This window comes from Spermophilus citellus (genome assembly GCF_964194105.1).
Source record: "Spermophilus citellus genome assembly, chromosome: 15".
NCBI classification, from domain to species: Eukaryota; Metazoa; Chordata; class Mammalia; order Rodentia; family Sciuridae; genus Spermophilus; species Spermophilus citellus.
The window spans coordinates 81,651,329-81,675,775 of record NC_138195.1 but is presented as its reverse complement, the minus strand read 5'-3'; the positions used below and the strand labels follow the sequence as shown (position 1 = coordinate 81,675,775).

General features: G+C 45.3%; 1 protein-coding gene across 4 annotated transcripts in view; it reads right to left on the bottom strand.

Moving 5' to 3' along the window:
- Window positions 1–10,516: 10,516 nt before the first annotated feature.
- CASP7 (caspase 7) overlaps window positions 10,517–24,447 on the bottom strand; it is a 32,279-nt gene continuing 18,348 nt past the window's right edge. For 2 of the 4 annotated variants that reach the window (XM_081268867.1, XM_081268866.1), the window contains exons 3-8: window positions 19,660–19,796; window positions 19,058–19,186; window positions 17,104–17,148; window positions 16,556–16,731; window positions 16,060–16,189; window positions 10,517–12,125 (exon numbers count right to left, since the gene is read on the bottom strand). In XM_081268867.1, coding sequence (XP_081124993.1) covers window positions 11,896–12,125; window positions 16,060–16,189; window positions 16,556–16,731; window positions 17,104–17,148; window positions 19,058–19,186; window positions 19,660–19,796 — 847 coding nt within the window. In that variant the 3' untranslated portion in view covers window positions 10,517–11,895. The remainder of the gene's footprint in view (window positions 12,126–16,059; window positions 16,190–16,555; window positions 16,732–17,103; window positions 17,149–19,057; window positions 19,187–19,659; window positions 19,797–24,447) is intronic. The other 2 variants (XM_081268868.1, XM_081268869.1) reach the window with 1 other exon arrangement.

The following is a 24,447-nucleotide window of genomic DNA, read 5'->3' as shown; positions in this document are numbered from 1 at the left end:
TGGCAGGCTCTACCTTCAAAATAAGGCCCAAATTCTTGATGGCGGTGATGGTTTTACAGGTATAGACTTATCTTCACACTCATTGAGTGGTATATACTAAATCTGTGCAGCACTTTATATGTCAATCATACTTTTTAACAAAGTGGCCAGAAACAAAACAAAACAAAAACAAGCCCAGATCTGACTCCCCTCCCCTTATTGAGCATAGAGGTCTCCTCCAACCCACCATCATCTCTCACCTGGGCTGCTACCACAGTCGCCTTCTACTTGGTTCTCCGTTTTTCTTTTTCTCCTTAACACATTCTTCAGAGTGTCTTTTGCAAAGTGTGACAGGTCCATCACTTCCCTGAGCAAATTTCCCAGTGGTTTTACATTTTGGCTGAATGAAATCCATGTGCTTTTATCATGGTTGAGGGTCTGTCATCATCTGGTCCTGCCCACCTTTCACCTTTGTTTCCGGCCGACTCTACAGCACTGGTGTGCTTGATGTTGCTCATACAGGTCCGGCTGGGTACCTGCTTCAGGGCCTTTGCACTTGGCTGCTGCTCTTCTTAGAACTCTCTGCACATGTCCCCACAGCCTCCCTCATTCCACCCAGATTTCTGCTCAGAAGTTACTCTCCCCAGAGAGGCCTTTCTCGGCCATTCCAACAGCCCGTCTCCTTCCCACCTCATTGTTTGTGAGCCTCAAGTGCTACTTTATCACTACAGGAAATGCTATTAACTGCTTTCTTGACTAAAACATAAATTCTAGGAGGACTAGGACTACTTGGTAACCCGCCCTCTCCCCAAGGCCAGGAGCAGCACTTGTCACTAACTCAGTAAATATTTGTTGTTGAAAAGAAACATGTATAATTTATATGGTTATTTCCTTTTAGGTATCATGGATAGTGAAGGACAAGAGGTGGCTTTCCGCAGAGCTGTGGTTTCCTGAGAACACGGAGCTGTGCATTTTTACATCACCACCCACATCTATATCTTTATGCCTGAAAAAGAAATTGGTCATCAGCTCCCACAAGCCCTGCCAACAGAAGAGAAATTGTGAACCAACTGTGATTTGCAAGCACAAATCTCCAACACAGACCTTTTCAATCACAAATGGATCTTTCTGCATTCTTAGATGAGAGGGACCATTGTTCCCCTTGTGATACCTGGCTATTAGATGCTGGCTGGTTAATTACAGCAAATTCTTACCTGGTATTCTTAACCTGACCTACTATTTCTAGCTTACATCCAGATCTCTTAGTGCTTTAGCTGTCCATGCTGTTTTGCCCTTGGTTACTAATGTTATCTTAAAATGTAAAAGTTGTAAGAAGTTTTTTTTTTTTTTAAGTTGATTGAATATACCTTTTTTAAAAATAAATTCCTTCCTGGTATTTCTTTTTTTTCTTTTCTTTTCTTTCCTTATCCCCTTCTTTGAACCAGTCTTACCAAATGGCATAGGTTTCCCCCAGGGCCCTCCTCTGGCTCCACAGTTTCTCAACTGTCCATCTCCCCCTGTTCCAGGCCCTGGGCCTCTGGTTGTTCAGCTTGGCTGCAAATGGAAATGAATGGAGGAGTTTTCCAACACTGATTCCTGAGTTCCAGCTTCACAGACCCTGACTTGGGTGGACTGGGATGCTGCCTGGGTATTGGCACTGGAAAAGCTCTAAGGTGTCCGAGGTAGAGGTAGAGAACTGCCACATCTAGTCCCTCTGCTAGATCCTCCAAAGTCCTCTTTGAATTTTTCATACATCTCTTGGAACTCATGAGGATTTGAGTTCTGCTTGATGACTGAGTTTTTGTAACAACACCCACCAAAGGAGAGGTCTCCTCATGTGATTTGAGAGTTCTGTGGCGATGTCAAAGTCTTTTCTACGTGTTATTTCTCTGACTCTTCCCAACATCTTTGTGAGGTGGGCCCTCAGGGCCAAGATAAAGCCAGAGTGCTGGAGTGATGGTCTGCACAGTTAGCACAACCTGGCTGCCAGATTTTTGTCTCACAAACAAACCTAACCAAAATTATCCAACCAAAACAAGAGGTACAATTAAATTGAAATTTCAGAGAAACCATGAGTAATTTCTTGGTATGTTCCATGTCCTATTTGGGATATATTTATATTGAGCAATTGTTTTATCTGATATTCAAATTTAGTCAGTGTCAATTTAAGTAACAACAGAAAGAGCTTCTCCAAAGATAATGGAATTATTTGGAAATGAACACTGCGTTGGGAATATGCGTGCTGCGATAAATAACACTCTGCGCTTATTTAGGGAGGCAAGGGTGTGATAATAAAAGCAAATGTGACTCCATTTTGTTTTATGACTTCATCCTGTAAAACAACCATGCCAAGGAGAAGGGTCATGACTGCGGCAAGATGTTCTTTTCCTTTTGCTGTAGAAACCTTTAAGAACACGGAACTACCTAATGGGGCATTGTTTCTGTAACTAGGGTAACGGGGGGGGGGGGGGGGGGGGGCCCTCCGGTTCTGTAACTGGGCTAACTGTGATTGGTTAGGCTTCCCGCCGTTGACTGCACTCTCCCGCTTCTGTAACCTGGCTTGTTTGCATTGGCTGGACCCACAAACGTCCCTTTTGTGGTTTTCAGGCTTATAAGGAGTGACCGTGCAATTGTTCGGGGCTGATCAGGAGAACAGCTTTATGTTCTGGTCAGCCGCCACTGGTGTGCTTCAATAAAGGCTTGATTTCGATTATACGTGAGTGGTCTGGAAGTCAGTTTATGAAACCCCGGGATGAAGCTTTATCTATAACAAGGGGAGGCAAGAGTTTCTAAAATAGAGAGGGTTACATAAGTATTTTTTAAATAGTCATCCTTGACGACAAGCATCAGTAACAAGGATGGCATCAGTCCAAGGCTGCACTGGCAGTTGCTGGGCAGATGTCCTCACAGGAGTATTTTACTGCTGTTCCGTTGTAGTGGGCTTTGTGCAAAGTTGTGATTCTGGTGCGACAGTTCTTGTTATCAGACATGAGATGACATTATGTATGAAATTCCCTCCTTCAGACTTCCTGGCCTTATTTGTTTATGTTTTGTTCAGGGTTGGCACAAGTGACTCCATTACGATTTCTGACAACTCTCACACTGGCATCTTGTATTTTATCTGGGGACTCTGGTCCTCAGTGCCGATTCCTTTTCTGGGAAGTTTCTGCCATTCTCTGACCTTCCTATAGTACCCAGGGGCTTTGCTCTGGGCTGCATCCTTCCTCTCCTTTGCGTGGGTAATCACTTTGCTCAGAGAGAGCCTCCTCTGCATTTTAGAATCCAGTTGCAGGGGGCTGCGGTTGTGGCTCAGTGGTAGAGAGCGCTTGCCCTAAGCACGTATGAGGAACTGGATTCGATCCTCGGCACCACATAAAAATAAATAAAATAAAGGTATACAAAATATAATAACATTATTTTTTAAAAAAAGAATCCAGTTGCATCTCCTTTCCCACTTTCCTAATCTCTTTCTGTGGCCTGATTTCTATGAGGTCAGGCTGGTTTAAAAACACAATCCCAGGTTTGCTGAATATGTTCTGTGTGTAGGCATCGTGTTAAGTGCTTTGTGTTCATTATCTCATGCATTCCTCACAAGACCCTTGGAGGTAGGTACCATTTTTTGGAGGGGGTACCTGCAGTGGACTATCTCTATTTGAAGATGGAAAAGCAGAAGTTTAGATAGGTTAAGAGACTCCTTAAGCTTGTATGATGTGGAGGAGCCAAAGTTGAGATTTGAACCTGGTGCTGTCTGACACCAGAGTCTTTTTGTCTTAGCTAGTACACTGGGGAAACAAGACAATAGTTCTAAGACCTTTGTGACTTTGCTAGTCAAGTTTTCAGCTTATTTAGTTTGACTTTCTGAAGCTCCTGGGATTTGGAACAACCACTGGATAAACTTTTTCTATTCCATGTGGGTGGCTTAGAGATTAAAAATATTGGCAATATAGCAATCCATAAGACATATCCATATTCATATTCTTGGAAACCTTATTTTTAACCCTAAAAAAAAAGAAGTGTCACTGAAAGGCTTTTGAAGAAAGACGTCAGCAACCACAGCCAACCCAGTAAACTCTAAATCAACCCAGGGATGATGTTCTTTAAACACATTTGCTGCAGCTAAAGGGGCAAAGAGTTTTTGCTGATTCTGGTTACCAAGCCGTGGAGATGTATCACAGAGGCTATTTCCTAAGTGTTCCATATCGTTTTTAGAATAAGCTGCTGTTTGTGCTTTAGCCTTCTGTAAATATTTGTGCAATTAATGTATGCTGGCAAATATCTCAAGAGGAAAGCAGGCTTTATAATGCCAAGCAAAATTCTAATTAGCAACACAAAAGAAAAAGAATTGGTCTCTTTCAGTTTCAGTGCTTCTAAACTGTCAGCACTTAAAGCTGAAAGCTTTGGAAAAGATAATTTGCAAAAGCTGATTTTCCTAAGCTTTTAAGAGTTGGTCCTATACCTAACGTTAAAAAACGTTCGCTTGAGAATTATCTGTTCCTTTCCCTACTGAACAATGTCAGTAATTTTAAAGGGAACATTTTGCATTGTGGGGATGAGTGACCTGCTAAGTGAATGGTTAAGTGATCTACTTGAGAGGAAGCGAGGAGGTACACCTGCTGACACCAGCTGGAGAAGCCGGTGCACCTGGGTCCAACTGGGCCTTTCTTAACAAAATGTCCTGGGCTTGAAGATCCCATGCAGACTCTGGAAACTCCTGGGTAGGAGTGCTCCAGTTCTGAGCACACTTTGGCCCTGAATCCTTTGCTATTTGATGTGGGGTTGCGATGGGTCTGCAGGTCTGCAAACAGCCAGTACGCTGCTGGCCCTTGGGTGTCCTTGCCAGCTGCTTAATTTAGGCTTTGCTGTCACTTGTGCAGATTTACAAGGGAGACGTTTGGTATCTGTTCTTTGTGCTGGGACCACCTTCATTGGAATCTCTGATTCCTGGTTTCTACCCCAGACCTACTGGATTGCAATGGGGATGGGGATGGGGTAGGAATCTGCCTCATAAACCGCTCCTCCAGGGATTCTCAGGCACCTAAAACTTGAGAATCATAAAGGAACTAACTTCTACCTGCCATAGCTTCCTCTCCACTGTCTTCCCCTCAGCCCAGTCAAGAGGTTGGAATAATGAAAAATGATACTTCTTGTGGCAACCTGTCTCTGGGTCCCTAGGCAGGAGAGCAAGTATTCCAGAGTCAGGTACGTGCCACTCTGTCTCAGCTGCTTTTACTGGAGTGATTGGTTCACCCCCTTTAGGGCGAGCATCCGTCTCTTGGGTATCTTTTCCAGTCCCATCTCTAACATGCCATTTGGCAAATACTAGGACTCAGTAAATATTCACTGTGATTCAATCTGGCTCCATCCCTGCATCTCTGGGAGACCTCGGTGTGAAAGCACACGCTAGACAGCATGATCAAGGAGTCCTGGAGGCAGAAAGGGCAAGTGGAGGGCCTAGGGGGCCATCACCCATTCTTGCCTCTCCAGGAGCTGTGACATCACCCTATCACCGTCACCATCTTCATAGCATCAGCATCTTTGAGATCTATCATTCACCTGCCACTCTGAGCTGGCGGTGCGCTGAGCTCTTCACCTCTCATTTAACCTTCACGTTACTAAGAAACTGAAGGAAGGGCTGCTTAAGGTGACATGGGGTATTAAGTGGTCAAATGGCACAGCCAGAATCAGAACTTGGGTCAAACACAGAGCCTCATTTTCAAACACGGAGGGTTAAAATCACCTCTGCTATAAAGTTGGATGCTTTGCTGATTGAGGTTATGTCTCAGATAGTCCAGACCAAATCTATTTGGTCCTTGACATGTTTCCCAAATCCTTCCTGAATCCTGTGCTATTTGCTTGGGTTGGACCAGCAAAGCTCAAAAAGTGTTCAGCCTTGCGTATCTGCAGCCTGACGCTTCCAGATTCAAATCCCTTGACATAGTTTGGCTTTCAATGATTAAAACAAATTTGTTAGGAAAACAATCGTGCCATAAATATTTATAGTGACAGATAAACAAAACGAATGCCAAAACCAACTCATATTTGGCTGTTGGGTTTTCCAAGGTTGTTCGTGTACTTTTAGAGGGCTCTTCATGCATGAACCTACAAGCTAATGGAGTTTCCACGTCCATGTCAGTCCTGCCGTGGTAGCTGCGGCGGCTTTCCAAATATGTCCTTGGTGTGTCTGTGTTAATGATTTATGAATCCAAAAGAATTACTAGCTGTCTGATCCAAAATAAAACCTAAGTGATCGATGGCCTGAGGATATCCTGGTAAGGAGAGGTAATAATTCTCCCAGTGGGCTCCAAGGGCAGGTGGGAGGGGACAAGTCCTGAGGCTCCAGGGCACAACAGCTCTGGCTGCCAATGAACACTCCCAAGTGCAGGCTCCCATCTATTTATGAAGACATTTTAAAGTCTGCAATTCACATTCACAGCCACTTTGAGAACACATAAACAACCCTATTATATCACTCAGCAAAGGCTTATTTTAAAACGGAGATAGAGAAAGTGAAAAGCTTGCCATGTTCCTTAAGGGTATGTTATGGGTTGGACATATCCCCAGAGTTCATGGGTTGTTAACTTAATCCCCAGTTCACACGTTAATGGTATTTGGAGGTACAGCCTCAGGGAAGCAACTAGGGTTACATGAATCATGAGGGTGGGGCCCCATGGTGGCATTAGTGGCTAGCATGAGAGACCTGAGCTAGCACACTTGCTTAGACTCACCACATGTGCCCTCCACCATGATATGATGCAGCAAGAAGGCCCACATCAGATGATAATCAGATGTTGGCACCATTTTCTTGGACTTCCAAGCCTCCATACTGTGAGTTAAATTACACTTCTTTTTTTTTTTTCTAAATAAACTACCCAGTCCATGATTCATTCAGTTGTAGTAACAGAAAACAAACTGAAACAAGAGTTATCATGCAGTTTCACAAGAGTTTTGCTCTCTCCATTTTATGGAATACATAAGATGTGGTCCATGCTCCGAAAACGGAGTTTCTCAAAGTCCAATGAGCAAATGGATCATCTGAAGAACAGATTAAAGTGCAGATTCTTGTTCAGTAGGTCTGGGGCAACCTAGGGAGTATCTCTGGAAATCCCTGGGAAACTGCTATTTGTCCCTGGCCCATCACAGTCAGCTGTCCTTACCCATGGATTTGGAATTTGCACATTCAACCAACCAAGGATTAAAAATATTTGAAAAAAATTGCCATCTTGGGGCTGCAGATGTGGCTCAGTGATGGAGAGCTTGCCTAGAATGTGTGAGGCTCTGGGTTCCATTCTCAGCACCACACAAAATTAAATAGATAAAATAAAGGTATTGTGTCCAGCTACAACTAAAATAATAACAATTTAAAAAAAATTGCAAGGTTGTGACATCACTATATCACCGTCACCATCTTCATAGTATCAGCATCTTTGAGATCTATCATTTACCTGTCGCTCTGAGCAGGCAGTGAGCTGAGCTCTTCACCTCTCATTTAACCTTCACGTTACTAAGAATGTATTGAACATGTAGACTTTTTTTCTTGTCATGATTTCTAAACAATATAAAAGAACTATTTACATTCACATTTTTATTGTATTGGATATTATAAGTGATCTAGAGATGATTCATCCTAAAGGATATCTGTAGGTTATATGCAAATATGATGCCATTTTTTTTTTTGGCGGGGGGGGGGTACTGGGTATTGAACTCACGGGCACTGGCCCACTGAACCATATCCCCAGCCCTATTTTGTATTTTATTTAGAGACAGGGTCTCACTGAGTTGCTTAGTGCCTCACCATTGCTGAGGTTGGCTTTGAACTCATGATCCTCCTGTCTCAGCCTCCTGAGCCACTGGGATTACAGGTGTGTACCACTGCACCTGGCATGTTGCCATTTTATATGAAGGTCGTGAACTCCCACAGGTCTTGGCATCCTGGGGGGGGGAGCGGTTCCTGGAACCAATTCCCTGCAGACACCAGGCACCACAGTAACACTGAAGAGCATAAAAGAATTGCTATAAACTAGTGATTGCCACAGAGTCTTACCTAGCCAGATGTTTCCTGAAAAAGGGCCTGAAAGATGGAAAGATGGAGGGAAGTCAAAAGCAACTCTTGGTGACCAGAGAAGCTGCTAATGCACTGTTAAGACTGGACAAAATGGGCTGGGGATGTGGTTCAAGCGGTAGCGCGCTCGCCTGGAATGCGTGCGGCCTAGGTTCGATCCTCAGCACCACATACCAACAAAGATGTTGTGTCCGCCGAGAACTAAAAAATAAAATTAAAGTTCTCTCTCTACCTCTCTCTTTCTTTAAAAAAAAAAAAGACTGGACAAAATAAAAGATTTGTCAATCAGCATCTGTGACTCTTCAGTGAAGTTAATTTTCTTTCTCACACAGAGGACTTAGTTGCTTCAGGGTTTTAAATCGTGTATACAATGGTCCCAGCACTTTCATTTTGAGATCTATTTTGAGCAATTCATAATCTTAATGGGCTTACGATGGTTTATGGAAATCTTCTCAAGAAAAGAAACTAGGGACAAAGTATTGATAAAAACTAGGGATAATGTATCAATAGCTAACACTTTAAGTAAGTTAGTGGTACCTGGAGAAAAAAAAAAAGAAATCGAAACCCAGATGGAGCTCCTTGTGCCCAAGGATGACACGTCTTCTTCATGTGATGAGGGAGGGCACTGTCCCATATTCCTGCCAGGGGGATCTTGGACTCTTCATAACAATGAGATCTGGGAAGGCACACTCATCTAGACTGAGTTCTGCCTAGGGCAGAGCTGGCTATGAAATGCTCAGAAACTGGAAACAGGAAGGTGTGGCTGAGCAGGAGCCCAATCTGGATGAAGATTGCTGATGCTGAAGGGCTAAGGATGTAGCTCAGTGTACAGTTCTTGCCTAGCACATGTAAGGCCCTGGGTTCCATCCCCAGTAGTGCCCAGAAAAAAAAAATCATTGTTATATCATGTATGTGCATAAATATGTAACAACAAATATCACTTGTGTATAATTATAGTACACCAATCAAATATGGAAAACATCATATATATATATATATATATATATATATATATATATATATATATATTATGTGTACATGGTTGAAATAAGATTTCAATCTTGATGAACATGGCCATAAGTACACAAGGATATAAAGATGAAGATGTATCCATTTATTTATTTATTTTTGCCAGTACTGGGGATCAAAACTAGGGCCTCAAACGAGTTAGAGTTAGGCAAATACTATACCACTGAGTCACACCCTCCAGTCCCTGAAGATGCTTTTTTTTTCTTTTCTTTTTTTTTTTTTTTGGTACCAGGAATTGAACCCAAGGGTGCTTAACCATTGAGCTACATCCCCAGTCCTTTTTATAGTCCTTATTTCAAAAGAGGATCTTGCTAACTTGTTTAGGTCCTCACTAAGTTACTGAGGCTGGCTTTGAACTTGTGATCCTCCTGCCTGAGCCTCCGGAGCTGCTGGGGTGTGCCACACTGGCATGTGCTACCACATCTGGCTTGAAGATGCTTTCTTAACTGTGATTTATACTTCTAGTCTAATGGATATAAGAAATTGTACCCCCTTATCCAAAATACTTGGGACTAGAAGCAATTCAGATTTCAGAGATTTTCAGATTTTGGTATTTGCATCCAGCTTTACTGGCTGATCATGCCTAATCCAAATTTCATAGAAATCTTGATGCTGAACTTGTGATATTCACTCTTTATTACCCATAACTGTTGGATAACTTAAAAAAAATAATTCTAACACTTGGGATCATTTCTTTCCCTTCCAATGAAGCTAACAAAGCAAATTAGAGTGCTCTGGTTTGTACTTTGAATTGCAATGTATTTAAGCACATCGATCATCTATTTCTAATAAGGGGCCTTTAAAAGACAGCCTACTTTCCAAAGAACAGCCTGTGAATTCTGGGCATGGTAGAATTGATGCTTGTTGATTCTTGATTTATGATCTCCACTTAAATTTTGAACATTTGGTATATTTTAGATGGCAGAAGACCAGGAACAAGTCCAATAAACTGTCCCTGAAACTAGTTTTCTTATTTGAAAGAAGATACTTTTACCCCATCTGATTTTCTTTTTCTGGCAAAATTAATGACAGCAGCTGGTCCCAAACAGCTTTACAAAGATGACTATACTTACTTTATTAGTGTTCCAGCTTCAAAATAAAATTATATATTTTGTGTTGAGATCAAGTCAGGAGACTCAATTCTTTTCTTTTTTCTTTTTTTTTTTTGTATCAGGGATTGAACCCAGGGGCACTTGGCCACTGAGCAACATCCCCAGCCTCTTTCATATTTTTATTTTGAGACAGGATCTGGCTCAGTTGTTCAGGACCTTGCTAAGTTACTGAGGCTGGCTCTGAACTCGCCATCCTCTTGCCTCAGCCTCCTGAGCTTCTGGGATCACAAGGGTGTGATACTGTGCCCAGAAGGAGGCTCAATTCTTAATCTTGTCTTAACATTTTCCCACTGCCATTAATCACTTCAAAAGGAAAGCAAACCAAGCCGGTTAAGAATTAAGAAACCACATTTTAATCAATAAATATGAACATTTGTTAACCAGTTATTAGGTAGAGAGAATAAAGTAATGTATAAAGAGCTCAAAAGAGAATATCACCTTGAACACAAAGTGCTAAAAATATTTGCTATAAACTTCCTCACTTATAGAATTAGAGATAACAACAAAAAAAAATTTACTCAGAATAAGGTCTGGAATAATTTAAAAAGTTCCAGGTGTATTTTCATACGAAAACAAATTATTTTGCACATAAAGCAGAAACAGATTATTTTGTACATATGTAGATTATCCGACAGCTCAATGAATAAATGATTGAACGGGTGAACTGCTGAACACCAGGGAATATGATCACTATGTTCACATTATGGACCAGGTCGACACTCGTTTCTCCTCCCTTATGATCCCTTGCTCTGCTCTGTGTCGGGGGAAGTCACCCTTCCCAGGTCAGCCACCAGCTGGCTTCCAGTTGAGGTGGAATGGTAAGGTGCTGGTGGAAGACAGAGAGGGGAGGCCAGGGCATCTTTGGGTATCTGACTCAGCTCTGTCCTTGTCTCCGTCTCAGGTGGTGGTTTTGTCCTTGCCATGACTCCATTTCCCAGAGTCCTTTGGTAGATCCAGCTCTCAGTAGGCAGTTCCATCATGGTGCCAGTTCCTGTGACTGATCTGGTTTCTGGACTCCGGAAACCACACATCCCCCATTATCCTCACAATCCCAAGTGTAGTAACAGCTTTTTGCTGTTGGTTTCTCTTCTGTCATTGATGTAGATGCATTTCCTGTATTAAATTCCCTCGGTTGAAACACCTAGAATGGCTTCTATTTTCTGGACTGGATCCTAACTGACACATACTAGAACCATTAATTATTTTCCTCTTCTCACTTACCTGGGGATGTCTGCATGAGAATCTGCGTTAAGCCAATAAAAATCCACTCAAACCACACAATGCCCACTTTCTGCAATACAGGCCAATGAGTATCCCCTCAGATTTTTTCCTGACAAAAACTGGAATTCTTTTTGTGAACTGCAAACATGACCCTGACTCTCTACCAATGTCACCATCAATTACAGTGGACACAGCCAAGAGGTCATTTTTGTTGCATGTACTAAGTACAACAACAAGGTAAGAGAAATACAAACAAAATTAATCTTAAGTGGAAATTACAAAGTCATTGAATGAAGAACATTGTAAAAAAAAAGTCTCTGAAAATTCAGAGAACATAAGACAGCACCAGAAAGTTTCTTCCCTGTTGAATCAATAAATTTTCCTGAAATTAAAAATCTCATAACATTTCTGGATATTTCAAGAGCTTCAAAATAATAACAATAATAACCTGACTCATCAATGAATGATTCGTAGCTTCTCAGCTAGAAGAAATGGCTACTTGGGGAAGTAGAGTTCTTTGGTGAGCATGGAGACCACGCAGGGGATCTGCTTTTTCTCATTGAAGCGCGGGTCCTCAGACTGGGACTCAAAGTGCCTGGCTACCCTGTCATTCACCCTGGTGAGGATCTGCATGATCTCCAGGTCTTTGCCGTGCTCATCCAGGATGGAGCAGAGGGCCTGCACAAACCAGGAGCCTTTGCCGGGGTTCCTCCATGAGTAATAGCCTTTGAGAGGAGAGAAATGAGAAGATCCAATCAGTTAACTGTGGTAGCTAGTTCACTCACCAATAAGCATGAGCTGTCAGTCTCTGGGATCTTCTTCATGCCTGGCTTTTTGGAAATGATTCCCTTCTAATTTGTACACAAGTCACTAATGAGAATCATGTTGATGAGAACAAACACCTTAGATGGAGAAAATTTTATGAAGATGCTAAAGAATGCTTTGGGTGTTCTGTAATGGAAATCCAATAACAGACAATATTACTCAGGGCTAGTGTTGGTGGATGTTGCCAGAACACTCTCCTGCATCTGTTTTGATAGAGTTATCCACATAATACCTAGGAGATACCTACGTGAGAGTGAGACACATCTGCTTCTGGAGATTTCCATAAGAAAGGTGGAGGCCCAGGCTGTAACCCTGCAACTCCTCACCATACAATTGGGGTGAGTGCAACTTTCTAATTCAAGCCTAGAAGAGAGCTTTGCAAGGAATCTCAGAGAACTGTGAGAGTGTTCTTGCTTTTGGCAGGGGTGAGGGGGGACACAAAACCAGAGCTGGATGCTGCTGAAGAAATGCAAAGGTAAGGGATGCTGAATACCTTAGGGGCTGAGGCAGGAAAGCCTGCTGCCCCGAGGGCTTGGCACTGTCAGGGCAAAGATGTGTTCCTCATGGATCCCACACGCCTATGGGCGGGAAAGTTAGCTCTAGGCTTGTCCTGGGTCTTGACCAACAGGTCTTCTTGAAGAAGCAAGAAGACCCTGGATGAGAGAGGATACACCAGGGCCCTAGAGGATGTCTAGGGGTTGAGGAAGAAACCAGGAAGACTAATCAGGAATAGAGATGCAAATCCAAGGGCTGAGGAGGAGGAGCAGGGCCCAGGGAACCCCGGATGCAGAGCAGCACTGAGTGTTCCAATCGTCTGCCTGGCCAGGGTATGAGAGGTCAGATGACCGACCATGGGACTCACGTCTTATCCCTAACCTTGCCTCCTTCCTTCCCAGACTCCCTCTTATATTTGACTCTGGAAGAATCTAAAAATAGATCTTTCAAATGGAAAGCTATTGAAAAAGCTGAAAGATCAAGGCCCCTTTAGCCATTTAGCCCTACAGCAGGGCTGAGGAATTGGGAGAACTTTAAAGCCAAGTTGAGTTTGGAGTTTTAGTTATTATCTCCGACTGGACATTCTGGTTATAGTTTTGCAGCTGTCTGTGACTTTTAAAAAGTTTCTACGGTATTGTCTCATGTCTTAGCATAGCAGCAAATCTACGGACCTACTGCGATTTTCATCCAGAGACAAGGGAAGAGTCCACTCCCTGCAGGCCCCCCACTCCCCCACCTTCATTTAAAAAGAGAGTGCAAGACCAATAAGGTTGGTTGTCTTTGGTTTCCATGATGAGTTGTGCTTCTTCCTCTTACTGCCACTGAGTCACACTAGGTGAATGATAACTAGGTCATCATAATTTTTTTTTAATATTTATTTCTTAGTTCTCAGTGGACACAACATCTTTGTTGGTATGTGGTGCTGAGGATCGAACCCAGGCCGCACGCATGCCAGACAAGCATGCTACCGCCTGAGCCACATTCCCAGCCCGTCATCATAATTTTTATAACAACCAGTTCCAGAATAACAGTCAATACATAGTAAGTTACTGTGTAAAGTGATTTAGAATTCTCTCCTGCAGTGCAAGGTACTGGTAACTACCTGCATGTGGCCTGAACTAGGGCTTTAGTAGGGCACATACATTATCTCATTCAATATGGTATCCTGATGAGGCTGGGCATAGACTACCATCTCCTTGGTTTTGTGACCTCTGACCTCTGGCCTACAGGGGCTCCAAGGTAATCATTCAAAAGTACGAATGTCATCTTGTGACTTGCACCCCAAATAGCTTCCGTGCTCCTCTTTATCAGAATTAAGTTCAGGCTGCTTAGCGTATCACACAGGGCCCAAGACAACAGAGCCTCTTGCCATGCCCTGTCACATGCTGTGCTATGGAGTGAAATATGCCCTCCACCCCAAAATTCATATGTTGAAGTTCCAGCCTCCAATATAACTGTATTTGGAGACAGGACCTTTATAGAGATAGTTTGGAGTAAATGGCGTCACAAGAGTGAGTCCCTGATCCAACAGAATTAGGGTCCTTATAGGCGGAGACGCCAGAGACCTCACCCACTCATGCTCTATCTCTCCCGGCCATGTGAGGATACAGTAAGAAGACAGCCATTTACAAGACCTCACTAGCAACCAAATCGTTTAGCACCTTGATCTTGGGCTTCCCAGTCTCTAAAACTGTTGTTTAAGCCATCCAGTCCATGGCATTTTGTTATAGCAGCCTGAGTTAACTGATAAATCCTGATACAATCTTAAGTTTAGCTAAATGCATTCGGTTATTTGACCTGCTTGGCAAATAATCCTTCTCTTCCCCTTCTCTGAGTTTTCAGGACTCAGTTACAGAAGCTCCTTTTAAGGAACAACTCTCTCGCCTGCCTCCCTAGAAGAGTTCATCTTTCTTCCCTGAGTTCCCTGAGACTTTGCTCAGAGCACCTACAACTCTACCACCATGTCTGTTTACAGTAACATATGACTGCCCTTATGCTGCCTCCTTCCCAAGATCAGGAAGGTCAAATTACTTTCTATCTTAAATGATCCTTAAAACTTGTGAAGTTATTGGTTCTCTTAAGATCCCATCTGTAGATCCTGCCAGAGCTGGTTTTTTTCAAAAACACCAATCTATTTACTATAACCAAAACCACTGCACCAACCATTTGACAAAACTGTCATTGCAGCTGGGAGAATTCTAACTCAGTGATGGTTTACATCCAAAATAAAGGAAGGACTTTCACGGAACAGTCTCAGGAAAGCACGGTGCTTGGTAAATAATGAGGAGGCTTGCTCACAACTGGCATTTTCTGGTACCTGTGAGTGTGAAGGAATCCTGGCCCAGAAGTTGTGTATGAAATCTCTGCCTGACCTTGGGCACATCTCTCAAGGTCATTTTAATTTTTCCATCTGTAAAATCAGGACACCATAACACCTTTTCTACATAACACCTTTAACTACACTTTTATCATAAGGATGACACAATGTAAAAGACACAAAGTCCCACTGTAAATTATAAAGCACCGAAGAAATGTTTGTTTTTATAATGACTTCCTAATAATAATAGGAACAAGTGAGAGAATTCAGCTTTTCTGGACAGAAAAGTAAACAGGCAGAATAACGGTCCCCAAAGATGTCCACATCCTTACCCTGGAACCTGTCACCATATTATCTTATGTGGCAAAAAGGTCTTTGCTCATGTGATTAAGGTTATAGAACTGAGATGAGAGGGGACTCCGGGTTGCCCAGGTGCGCTAGTCTAATCACTAGAGCCCTTTGCAGCTGTGGTCAGAAAGAGGGAGCAACGTGAGAACACAGGAAGGGTCAGGGAGATGTGAGGTTTCTGGCTTTAAATGGAGGAAAGGCCACAGCCGAGGAACGCAGGCAGCTCCGACATGGTAGGAAAAGGCAAGGAAATGGGTTTCCCCGTTGAGCTTCCTGAAGGAAGGTGATTCTGACAACTCATTTGGGGATTCTGATTGCCAGAACAGCGAACAACGCATTTGTCATAAGCCACTGTGTTTATAGGACAGGTTGAGTATCCGTCATCCAAAATGCTTGGAAGTGTTTCAGATTTCAGTGTTTAGGTCTTGGAACATTTACATGGTCTTTACTGATGGGGCATCCTGACAAGAAAAACGCAAAATCTGAAACGCTCCAAAATCCAAACCTTTGAGCATGTTGGTGGCTCAAAAAGTTTCAGATTGAAATCATTTTGGATGAGGGATGTTCAAACTGCAATTAATTCACGCAGCAACGGGAAACAGGGAAAGGCCTCGAGGCTTCGGTCTGATGGTGGAATTGTCTGGTAAGGTGAGCAGAGGCAGCGGACTGGATACCTGGGACTGTGGAATAAGCGAAGAGGAAGTCGGCTTCCACGGGGATCTTATGTCTGGGATTAGCATCGGTGTCATTGATGGGCCCTGAGTCAGCCTGGATCCCGTCATCGAGCTCTGTCCCTCGACAAGCCTAAAAATGAAAGGAGAGATCACTTCGTGGTGTTGGGAACAGAAAGGCACGGGCCGTTCATTGCTGTGTCCAGATGCCAGGGACTGTGATATCAGGCCCATACGAGGAGCTCAGTGGTCCTCGGATGAATGAGTACGTGAATGAATGATGATCCCAGTTAGGCAGCGAGGCAAAGTGTTGCAAGTCTTAAAGAAACCTTCTTCCTTTGGGATCCAAGGCAAATACATAAACCAACCACTTAGAGCGGAAAAACCAAACCCAAATTTGCATGCCCCATAGAGACGGAGATTTGCAAAGACAGTGCCACCCCAGTCACCCTACAGTCTTTTCCCATTTGCAGTCGTATTGACTTTGAAAAGTGATTACCTGAATGAAGAAGAGTTTGGGTTTTTCTAAAAGGGTTTTGCATCGATCTCCCCTAAAATGGGCCGTCAGTTCCTTTATTGGTGTCACGCCATCTTTACCGTAAATTAAATTTTCTTCTCCGTGGCTTAATAAGATGCAGGCGAAGCAGGCTGAGTTGGAATGGTCCTCCTCAGAAGCTGCAGGCAAGCAATGTGAACACTGAAAATTAAGACTGAAGCCCTGTGGACCTCTGATGTGGCACCCCCAGAGGGAAGCAGGCAGCCGCCCAGGACTGCTGGAGGGGAACCGGCGAGAGGTGAAGGGTGGTCAGGGATAGGGCTCTGCTCAAAGCACGGGACTGTCTGCGGTGACCCTTGAGTGGAGACCAGTGGAAGGAAGTTAGAGAATTCTGAAATTCTCACTTGGTCTACACCCTGGGTGGAGTGGCTTCACGAAGAGTGACCCCAAGGACCAGGAGCCAAGTAGCTGCCAGAAGGCAGCACACTGGGGAGCAGAAGGGCATGGCCCTGCCATTGGTCGGGTCTGGGACAACGGGCAGGTTACTTAACCATTGATGCCTTGGTTTCCTGGTTTGTAAGTAGAGGTGGCAGAACCTGTTTAATCAGTTAATATTTGTCAAGTGGGCCTCATGCAGGCATTTGGCTAGAGAAAATAAAACGTTATGTCAATGAAATAAGCCAGTCATAAAAGGACAAATGCTGTGTAATTCTACTTTGACGAGGTACCAAGAGTAGTAAAGTGCACAGAGAGAAAGTCGAATGGCCGTGGCCAGAGGCTGCGGGGAAGGGGACATAGGGAGCTAGTGTTTAATAGATTTGATGCTTCAGTTACGGAAGATGAAGAGAATTCTGGAGGTGGACGATGGTGATGTTTGCAAGCAACGTGGACATGCTTAATGCCACTGCACTCCACACCTAAAGATGATTAAAATGGCAGCTTTTACATGATACAAATTTTTCTCTGTAATCAGTGAGGGGGCGAAGAATGATATTTAACATTTCATGAGCACCTACTCTGTGCCGACACCTATCCAGGTACTTCACACAGACCGTCTTATTATTCTCACTGGGCCCCATGCAGAAGGTCTCATTTTTCTTCTTTCACAGATGAAACATGGTTGGAATCTCGCAGGGGTGCCACAGCACTGGCCACAGAGGGCACAAGCATCGGAGCCTGGGAGCCACGCTCCAATGGTGCTGCCAAGCCCTCTGCTTCATTGGTTCCAGAGAGCCGGCGTGGCCTCTGCTGTTCCCATCACTGAGTCACCTGTGCGAGGATCTGCCCGGTGACTTCTGTGTTAGTTTTGATAATAGAGGGGCAAGGTGAAGGTGATGAATGTTGGAATTCTTAGCTTATTTTAAGATAAAATGAATCAGGACAGAGTTGGAAAGTGAGAGTTTCATCCTCCCTGGGACCCAGACCACACACAGTCAAGGAAAATCCCTGCTTTACTGTTTTGATAGGATGCGACGTGACCTGCTCTGGGCTGGGGCAGAATTCACCTTTCCCAAGAACAGAAACCAACACCTGCCCTCGTGCCTATGGAGGCTATTATACTTGGCAAAGTTAATCCTCCAACCCCAGGAAACCAGCGGAGCTGGGAGCATGGTCCACGTTTCAGGAAAGTAAAGAGATGAGAAAGGTACAGTTGCCTGGCCCGGGGCACCCAGCTGTTGGCACTGGTACCAGACCCACAATGGAACTCCCGATTCCTAGGGTGTTCTATTACACGACCTACTAGGGCAGAGGAGTTCAAATTATAAGACTCAAGTTTGAAGAAATTAGAAAAAAGCCTAATTAAAACTGATGCCTAGTTAAAAAAAAAAAAAAGAGGGTAGAGTCATCTTCTTTTCTAGAACACAGCTAAGAAAAGCAGCAATGAACTGTCTACTCCCTCTGGGTCACTGTCAAATGAATCTGTACAACTTGATCTTCAAACAAGCCCTAAATTCCAGAGTAACCTAAGTGACATCCATTAGATGGTGTGGGATATAGAAAACACATTGGAAGACGGGCTGGGGTTTGGTTCCGTCCATAATTTCCTCTTCAGTATGTCTCTATCCCTACATTTATAAAATGAGCATGGTACTGCTGGGAGCCAGCATCGCAGGGTTTGTGATAAAGATTTAGTGAAATGAAATCGTGGACGTGCTGCAGTTCTGAAGTATATGGGGATTATTATTCTCCATCTGCCACGGGGAAAAGTTTCCATCTCAACTCCATTCTGCACTGGGGGCTATAGATTTCTTGCCTCTCTAGGAATCAGTCCTATGAAGCTACACCTATTCTGTATGTTCACACCTGTTTCTCTTGTGAGAGCTTAATTAAGCTGCTTTTCCGGAGATACTCCAGTTTTCTGAAAGAGACCCGCCTCTAGCAGCACAGGCACAGAGTGGCCAGAGGAAGAATCATCCCCAGGCGGCAAATCCTCTGTGCTCCCGAGACCAGCCGGACACAGCTCCTCTCCACAGAGGAGGAAGGCAGAGGAGGGTGAGCGCTCACCTCGTTTCAGCAGATCCTGCATCTTGGCACAAGAGCAGTCATTATAGACGGTCACGTCAAAACCCAGGCTCCGGAAGCACTTGAAGAGGGCCTCAGCATCTTTGTCAGTTCCATTTCGGACGCACATACCTGTGGGAAGCGAGCAGAGCCACCAATGGGCAGTGCTGAGTGCAGGGTACCACGGAGCCAGGTGCCCAGGTGCCGGTGGCAGCTCCAAAGTACATCCTCTGAGTACATAAAACACCTTCCGAGGTCACGATTTCAATAAGCAAATGAAATGAGGAGCAAATGCACAGGAGAGGGGACGCCGCCTGCCCTCTTCCTGTAGCTCTCAGCCCACTCAATGACAGACAGGCCCCTTGATTCCTAGCCTCGGTGGCCCTTGGTCAAAGTCCCTTATCAGCTAATGTACACGGTGGGACATGGGACTGCAAGTTCCTGGTTTCTGTGTATCCCCGCCCCTCCAAGAAGGCCACCTTTGGAGGAGAGCTGACTGTGACAGGATGTGGGCACAGCATCACAGCATTTCTCTGTTGAATGTCCAACACAAACTGGAGAAAATGGAACGGAATGGGAGAGGGAACCCAGGCCACAGCACCCACCTGTCACTTTGTCGAAGTTCTTGTTGTTGATGATGATGCATTTGCCCACCTTCTCAAAATTCATGTTGTACTGATACGTCGGCACGCGGTCCCGGGGGATCCTGACAGATCGAGTGGAACCATTTTTATTCTTCTTACTGGGAAAGATATAAAACCAGTTAAGGGCTGTGGAAGAGTCATGGCCCTTTGTGCCTAGGAAAGTCGCAGGGTGCAGACCTGGGGTGGACAGATGGCCCTGTTGAACTGTCATGTTTAAAACAGGTTTCCTGGTAAATTCTGCTAGATGTCAGAGCGATGCAAATTAAAATCACAATGTGATCAGGACACACTCACCAGAATGGCTACCGTGTGAAAGAAACTGAGTGTTCAGCGTCTGGAATGATCACACATGGCTGGGGGAACCTACTTTGTACTTCCACTGTGCAAAACTGGCAGATTCCACTAACACTGAGCTCACACACACACCCGAGGACAGAGGGACTGCCTGGAGCGCAGACAGGTTTACCCAAAGGTTCCCAGCAATCGCCCCCAACAGGAAATAAATCCACTCGTCCATTCACAGCAGAGTGTCTCAACTGCTGACCATTCATGCTGTGAAACAGACGCTTGAGAAGGAACGGACCTTGACAACGTGGAGCAACGAGAACAAACCTCACAAACACAATGGTCGGTGAAGAGCCAAACAGAAAAGGCACCCGCAGCGCTTAGAAAACTAACACCTGGAACTGGACGTCTGCAGATGGTTTTTCCCGCAGTCGGAGGCTTAGGGACCAGAAGGGACCCAAGGACTGTCTCTCAAGTGTGTGTCATGTTTTGTTCCCTGGTATAAGTGCTGGTTACATGCGTGTGTCAGAGAAAATTCACGTGTGTGCTTTTCCATGTGGAAATGTTATAATTTAATAACGCATATTTAAAAAGAAAAAAAGGAACAGGGCAATTTAAAGAAGAAAGGAGGGCCCTGCTTATCTCCAGATGACTGGTGGTCCAATCTGCCAAGTCTGGCATGCAGGTATTGTGGTGGGAGCCCAAGCCGTTCCCGGAGGGCAGGGGACCCACGTCAAGGAAGAGTGGGAAGCTGCCCTGCCACTCTCCAGGCCAACACGAGCACCAGGAGGGGACAGACTTTCATGTGTTCTGAAAATCGCTGAATTCCCAACACACGGAACAAGGACTGGCTTGTAGGTGCTCAATAAATACTTCATAAGTGAATAGGTTGATTGACTGAATCTTATCCCTCACTGTATGCACGAAACCGAGGTCCACAGGAGGCAGGGGATTGTTCAGGCAGTGACGGACGGGCGGAGAGGACCCTCACCTGGCCTCCGATGTGCTCTTTGAGAAGTGAGACCCCGCGCCCGGGAGCATCAGTCAGGACGACTCACCATCCTGCTGCGGTGCTCTCACCCCGAGGTGCTCTCAGCAATTCTGAGGGGAAGAGGCCTTTCTCCCTCCCCTTCTGCCTGGGCCCGGATTCCTGACGGGCTGGGTGTGTCTCACGTCCGATTCCTTCCTGCCATCTCTCCACTTTGTTGTGACCTGGTCCTCCACCTTCCCGAGGTCCCATTTCTTCCGAGACGCCTTTGTATTTTTGGAGAATATCCTGAATCCCTTCTCTTGCCTTCTCGGGGCTCCTCCCCCACCCCTCTGTGCTCAGCAATGCCAGCTTTGCTTCACACCGTGTCCCCAGAAGGCAGCACCGCACCCAGGAGCGCTGGACTTGGGATGGCAGAACTGTGTCCACTCCCCCTATGTGACCTGGCCAGGGAATCCCTGCCCTTCAGAGCACCTGCATCCTCTCCTATCCATGGAGCTGCTCACAGGCAGCAGGTGCAGCCCCCTGCAGACAGGAGCGTCAGCAAAAGGCTCTGTGGCTCTGTCCAAGGACAAGCTCATGGGCAGGACTGACGACGACCGACAGAGGACCTGGAGGTAGGTGGGTTGGAGGGTGAGGCCCACCTTACAGGTAATAATAACCATCAACCGGTCAGTGCCTGCCGTGGGTGAAAGCTCCCAGCTGCATTTTCTCACTGAATTCTGTGAGCACCCCAAAGACAGAGGTGGGTACCACCACAACCCCTGCTTTAAGGATGAGTGGGGGAGGCCTGGGTGGTAAAGTAACTGGCTCAGGGTGAGTGGGCACAGACTGGCACTGGCCACCTACGGGCAGGCGTTTGAGTGACCTGTTGCCTGTTCTGCATTTGCACAGACAGGAAAGTTGACGTTCAGGGCTGGCATGCCTCCCAGAGCGGGCTTTACTAGAGTGGTTTTCTTTGATCAAACTCTGTCTTTGATAGGGAAATTCATTACAGGACTTACTCTTCTCCCAGCTTACTCGGGAAAGTTGGTGTCTAAGCTGTGGCTTTTCTTATACCCGGCCCCTGACTGACCGAACCTTTCCACCAAAGGCAGCTTCAGGGTGGGCTTCATCCAGCATTCTCCTCAACCTTTCAAGAAAAGACCAGGAAGGGATAAAAGGAGAGAAAACTGAACAGCAAGATTCCTGGGCCCTGAAGGCCATTTGAAAACCCTAAAGGGATTAGCCAGTGTGGCCAGCGGAAGTCACGTGTCATGCACTGGGACTTTGAAGAGATGAATTTCTACTTCTATACTCTGAGATTCAGATCTACAGGACAACCACCAAGTAATAAACAAGCTGTGACTTTTTTAAAGGTGCCATTAGCTCATCCTCAGCAAAGAGCAAAATAAAACCAGCAAACGTCTTTTACAAGAAAAAAACAGGTGGGTACAGGTTACACAAAAAATGAAAGGTCTCTGCTTCTATCACAATGGAAATCAAAAATTAATTAATTTCTTAGTTACAAATTAATTTTGTGAAATTAATTAATTTGGGGGAATAAAGATACATACACATAGTTATGATGTGTACCTTAAAATGAAACATACAATGTAATTTTTAGCCCTGATAAATACCTCAAAAGTTCCCTTATCTCTCCTGCCCTCAAACTGAACTCTGATTTTTCAAAGTGAACTTGATATGTGCTTCCTCTTTCTGGATTTGAGTCAGTCAATGTTAACGTTTCTTTCTAACCCAAATAGCTTTTCGTTAAACTCAGGTCTTCCCATGCCACAGAGGTGCGTTACAGTGTGATTATCAGTTCAGTCTGATCGGATTTGTGTTCCTAAGAAGAGCCAGCTTTGGGGGACCAAGCCAGAGCGGTGATCGCCACAGCAGTACCTGGAGAGACCCACTGACGAGGACCCAGGCCAAACAGAGGGAGACCAAAGTCCCCTGTAGACAGACGCATTCTGCAGGAATGAGCCTCCGAGATTAGTCCCCCTCCTAATAGCTCCCAGATGTGGGGGACACCTTCTCTCTGGGGGATAATCCACCCCAACTCTCCAAGTCTCCCTTCAAGACTGTGGCAAGAGCCACCCTATTGGCAGAAAGTGATTTCCCATAGAGGTCCCCTGACCCCATGGCCATTTCTGAGTGTCCCAAGGATTCCTGATCTCTAGGCTGGGCCAATCAGTCCTCTTGCCTGGGAATTTGAAACTGGAATTGAGGGAAAAAATCAGTTTCTCTCAAAGGACTAACTGAGAATTGCTGGTAGCCACGCTTCACCATGTGACCTGAGGAAGTCAGAGGACAGGTTGGCAAAGACCAAGGTCTCTGTGACGGTGTCCCTGGGGCTGCGCTCCCCTGCACAGGCTCAGCCCTCTCGACAGCTTGTGGAGGCTCACAGGGCACAGGCGGACCCAGAAAAGCCCTATAGGTCACGCACGCCCTGCTGATCTGTCTCTGAGCACCACCACCCTAGTTCACAGGGTATCTTGCTGCTGGCTCTGGCAGGACCCTGGGCGGCCCACATCACCTGGTCTGGCGGAGTCTGCCTGGTTCACAGATGTTTCCCAGCTTCTACAAAGTGCTGCACACAGTAGGTACTCAGTAATATTTCATAAAGGAATGAAAACAAAATACAATAGAGCAAGGCCCCGCCTGCCCCCAACCAGTGACCCTCGGGCCAGCAGAGCATTCCAGAGGCATTAACTAGGTATCCACTCAGGTTCAAGGGTCCCAAGTCAGGAGGAAAAAACTACAGAGAGGGAAGCTTTTCGGGGTGGCCCCTGGATGGGGATTCTCTTGTGGAGTCCTTCTGAGGTGAGATCCGGTCCTACCTGGAAGCCCTTTAGGAAGGCCAGGTTTTCCTCCTGCATTTCCCTGCCCCTCTCAATCCCAATCTCGCACCTTCATGACAGGCCTCAATTCGATTATTCACCTAGGGACTCACTCCTCTAAGAGCCAGCAGAACAGCAGGAAGGTCCAGTCTGTGGCTGGACCACGAAGCGGGGGTGGGTCTTAAATCACCATCACACTCCTGCGAAGAACGAGGCTGTGCCGATGTGGACGGGCTCCAGAGAGCAGAGCCCACCAGGGAGCAAGACTGAAGTGCAGACCCACAGGCGCAGGCTGCCTGAGGGGGAAACTGAGAAGAAAATAAAACCCTTTTCTTTAATTGGCTCATATTTGCACAAAGAGCCTCCTGGAGGATGGTGCTGTGGATAAATCCCTGGGTTCTGGGGTCGCACTACCTCTGGGTTTGAATCCCTGCTCCACCACAGAGCTGTGTGATCACACCCCAGGTGGCTTAACCTCTCTGTACCTCACTTCCCTCACTTGTAAGGAGGACACAATAACGGCAGCTACCTCAGACTTACAAACAAGTGAACAGCCACAAAGCACTAAAAGCGCGTGGCATGGAGTAAGTGGGAAAGAAATGTCACCATCAAGATTCATGCTATTACTGTCTATCATCAAGAGTGGTTGGT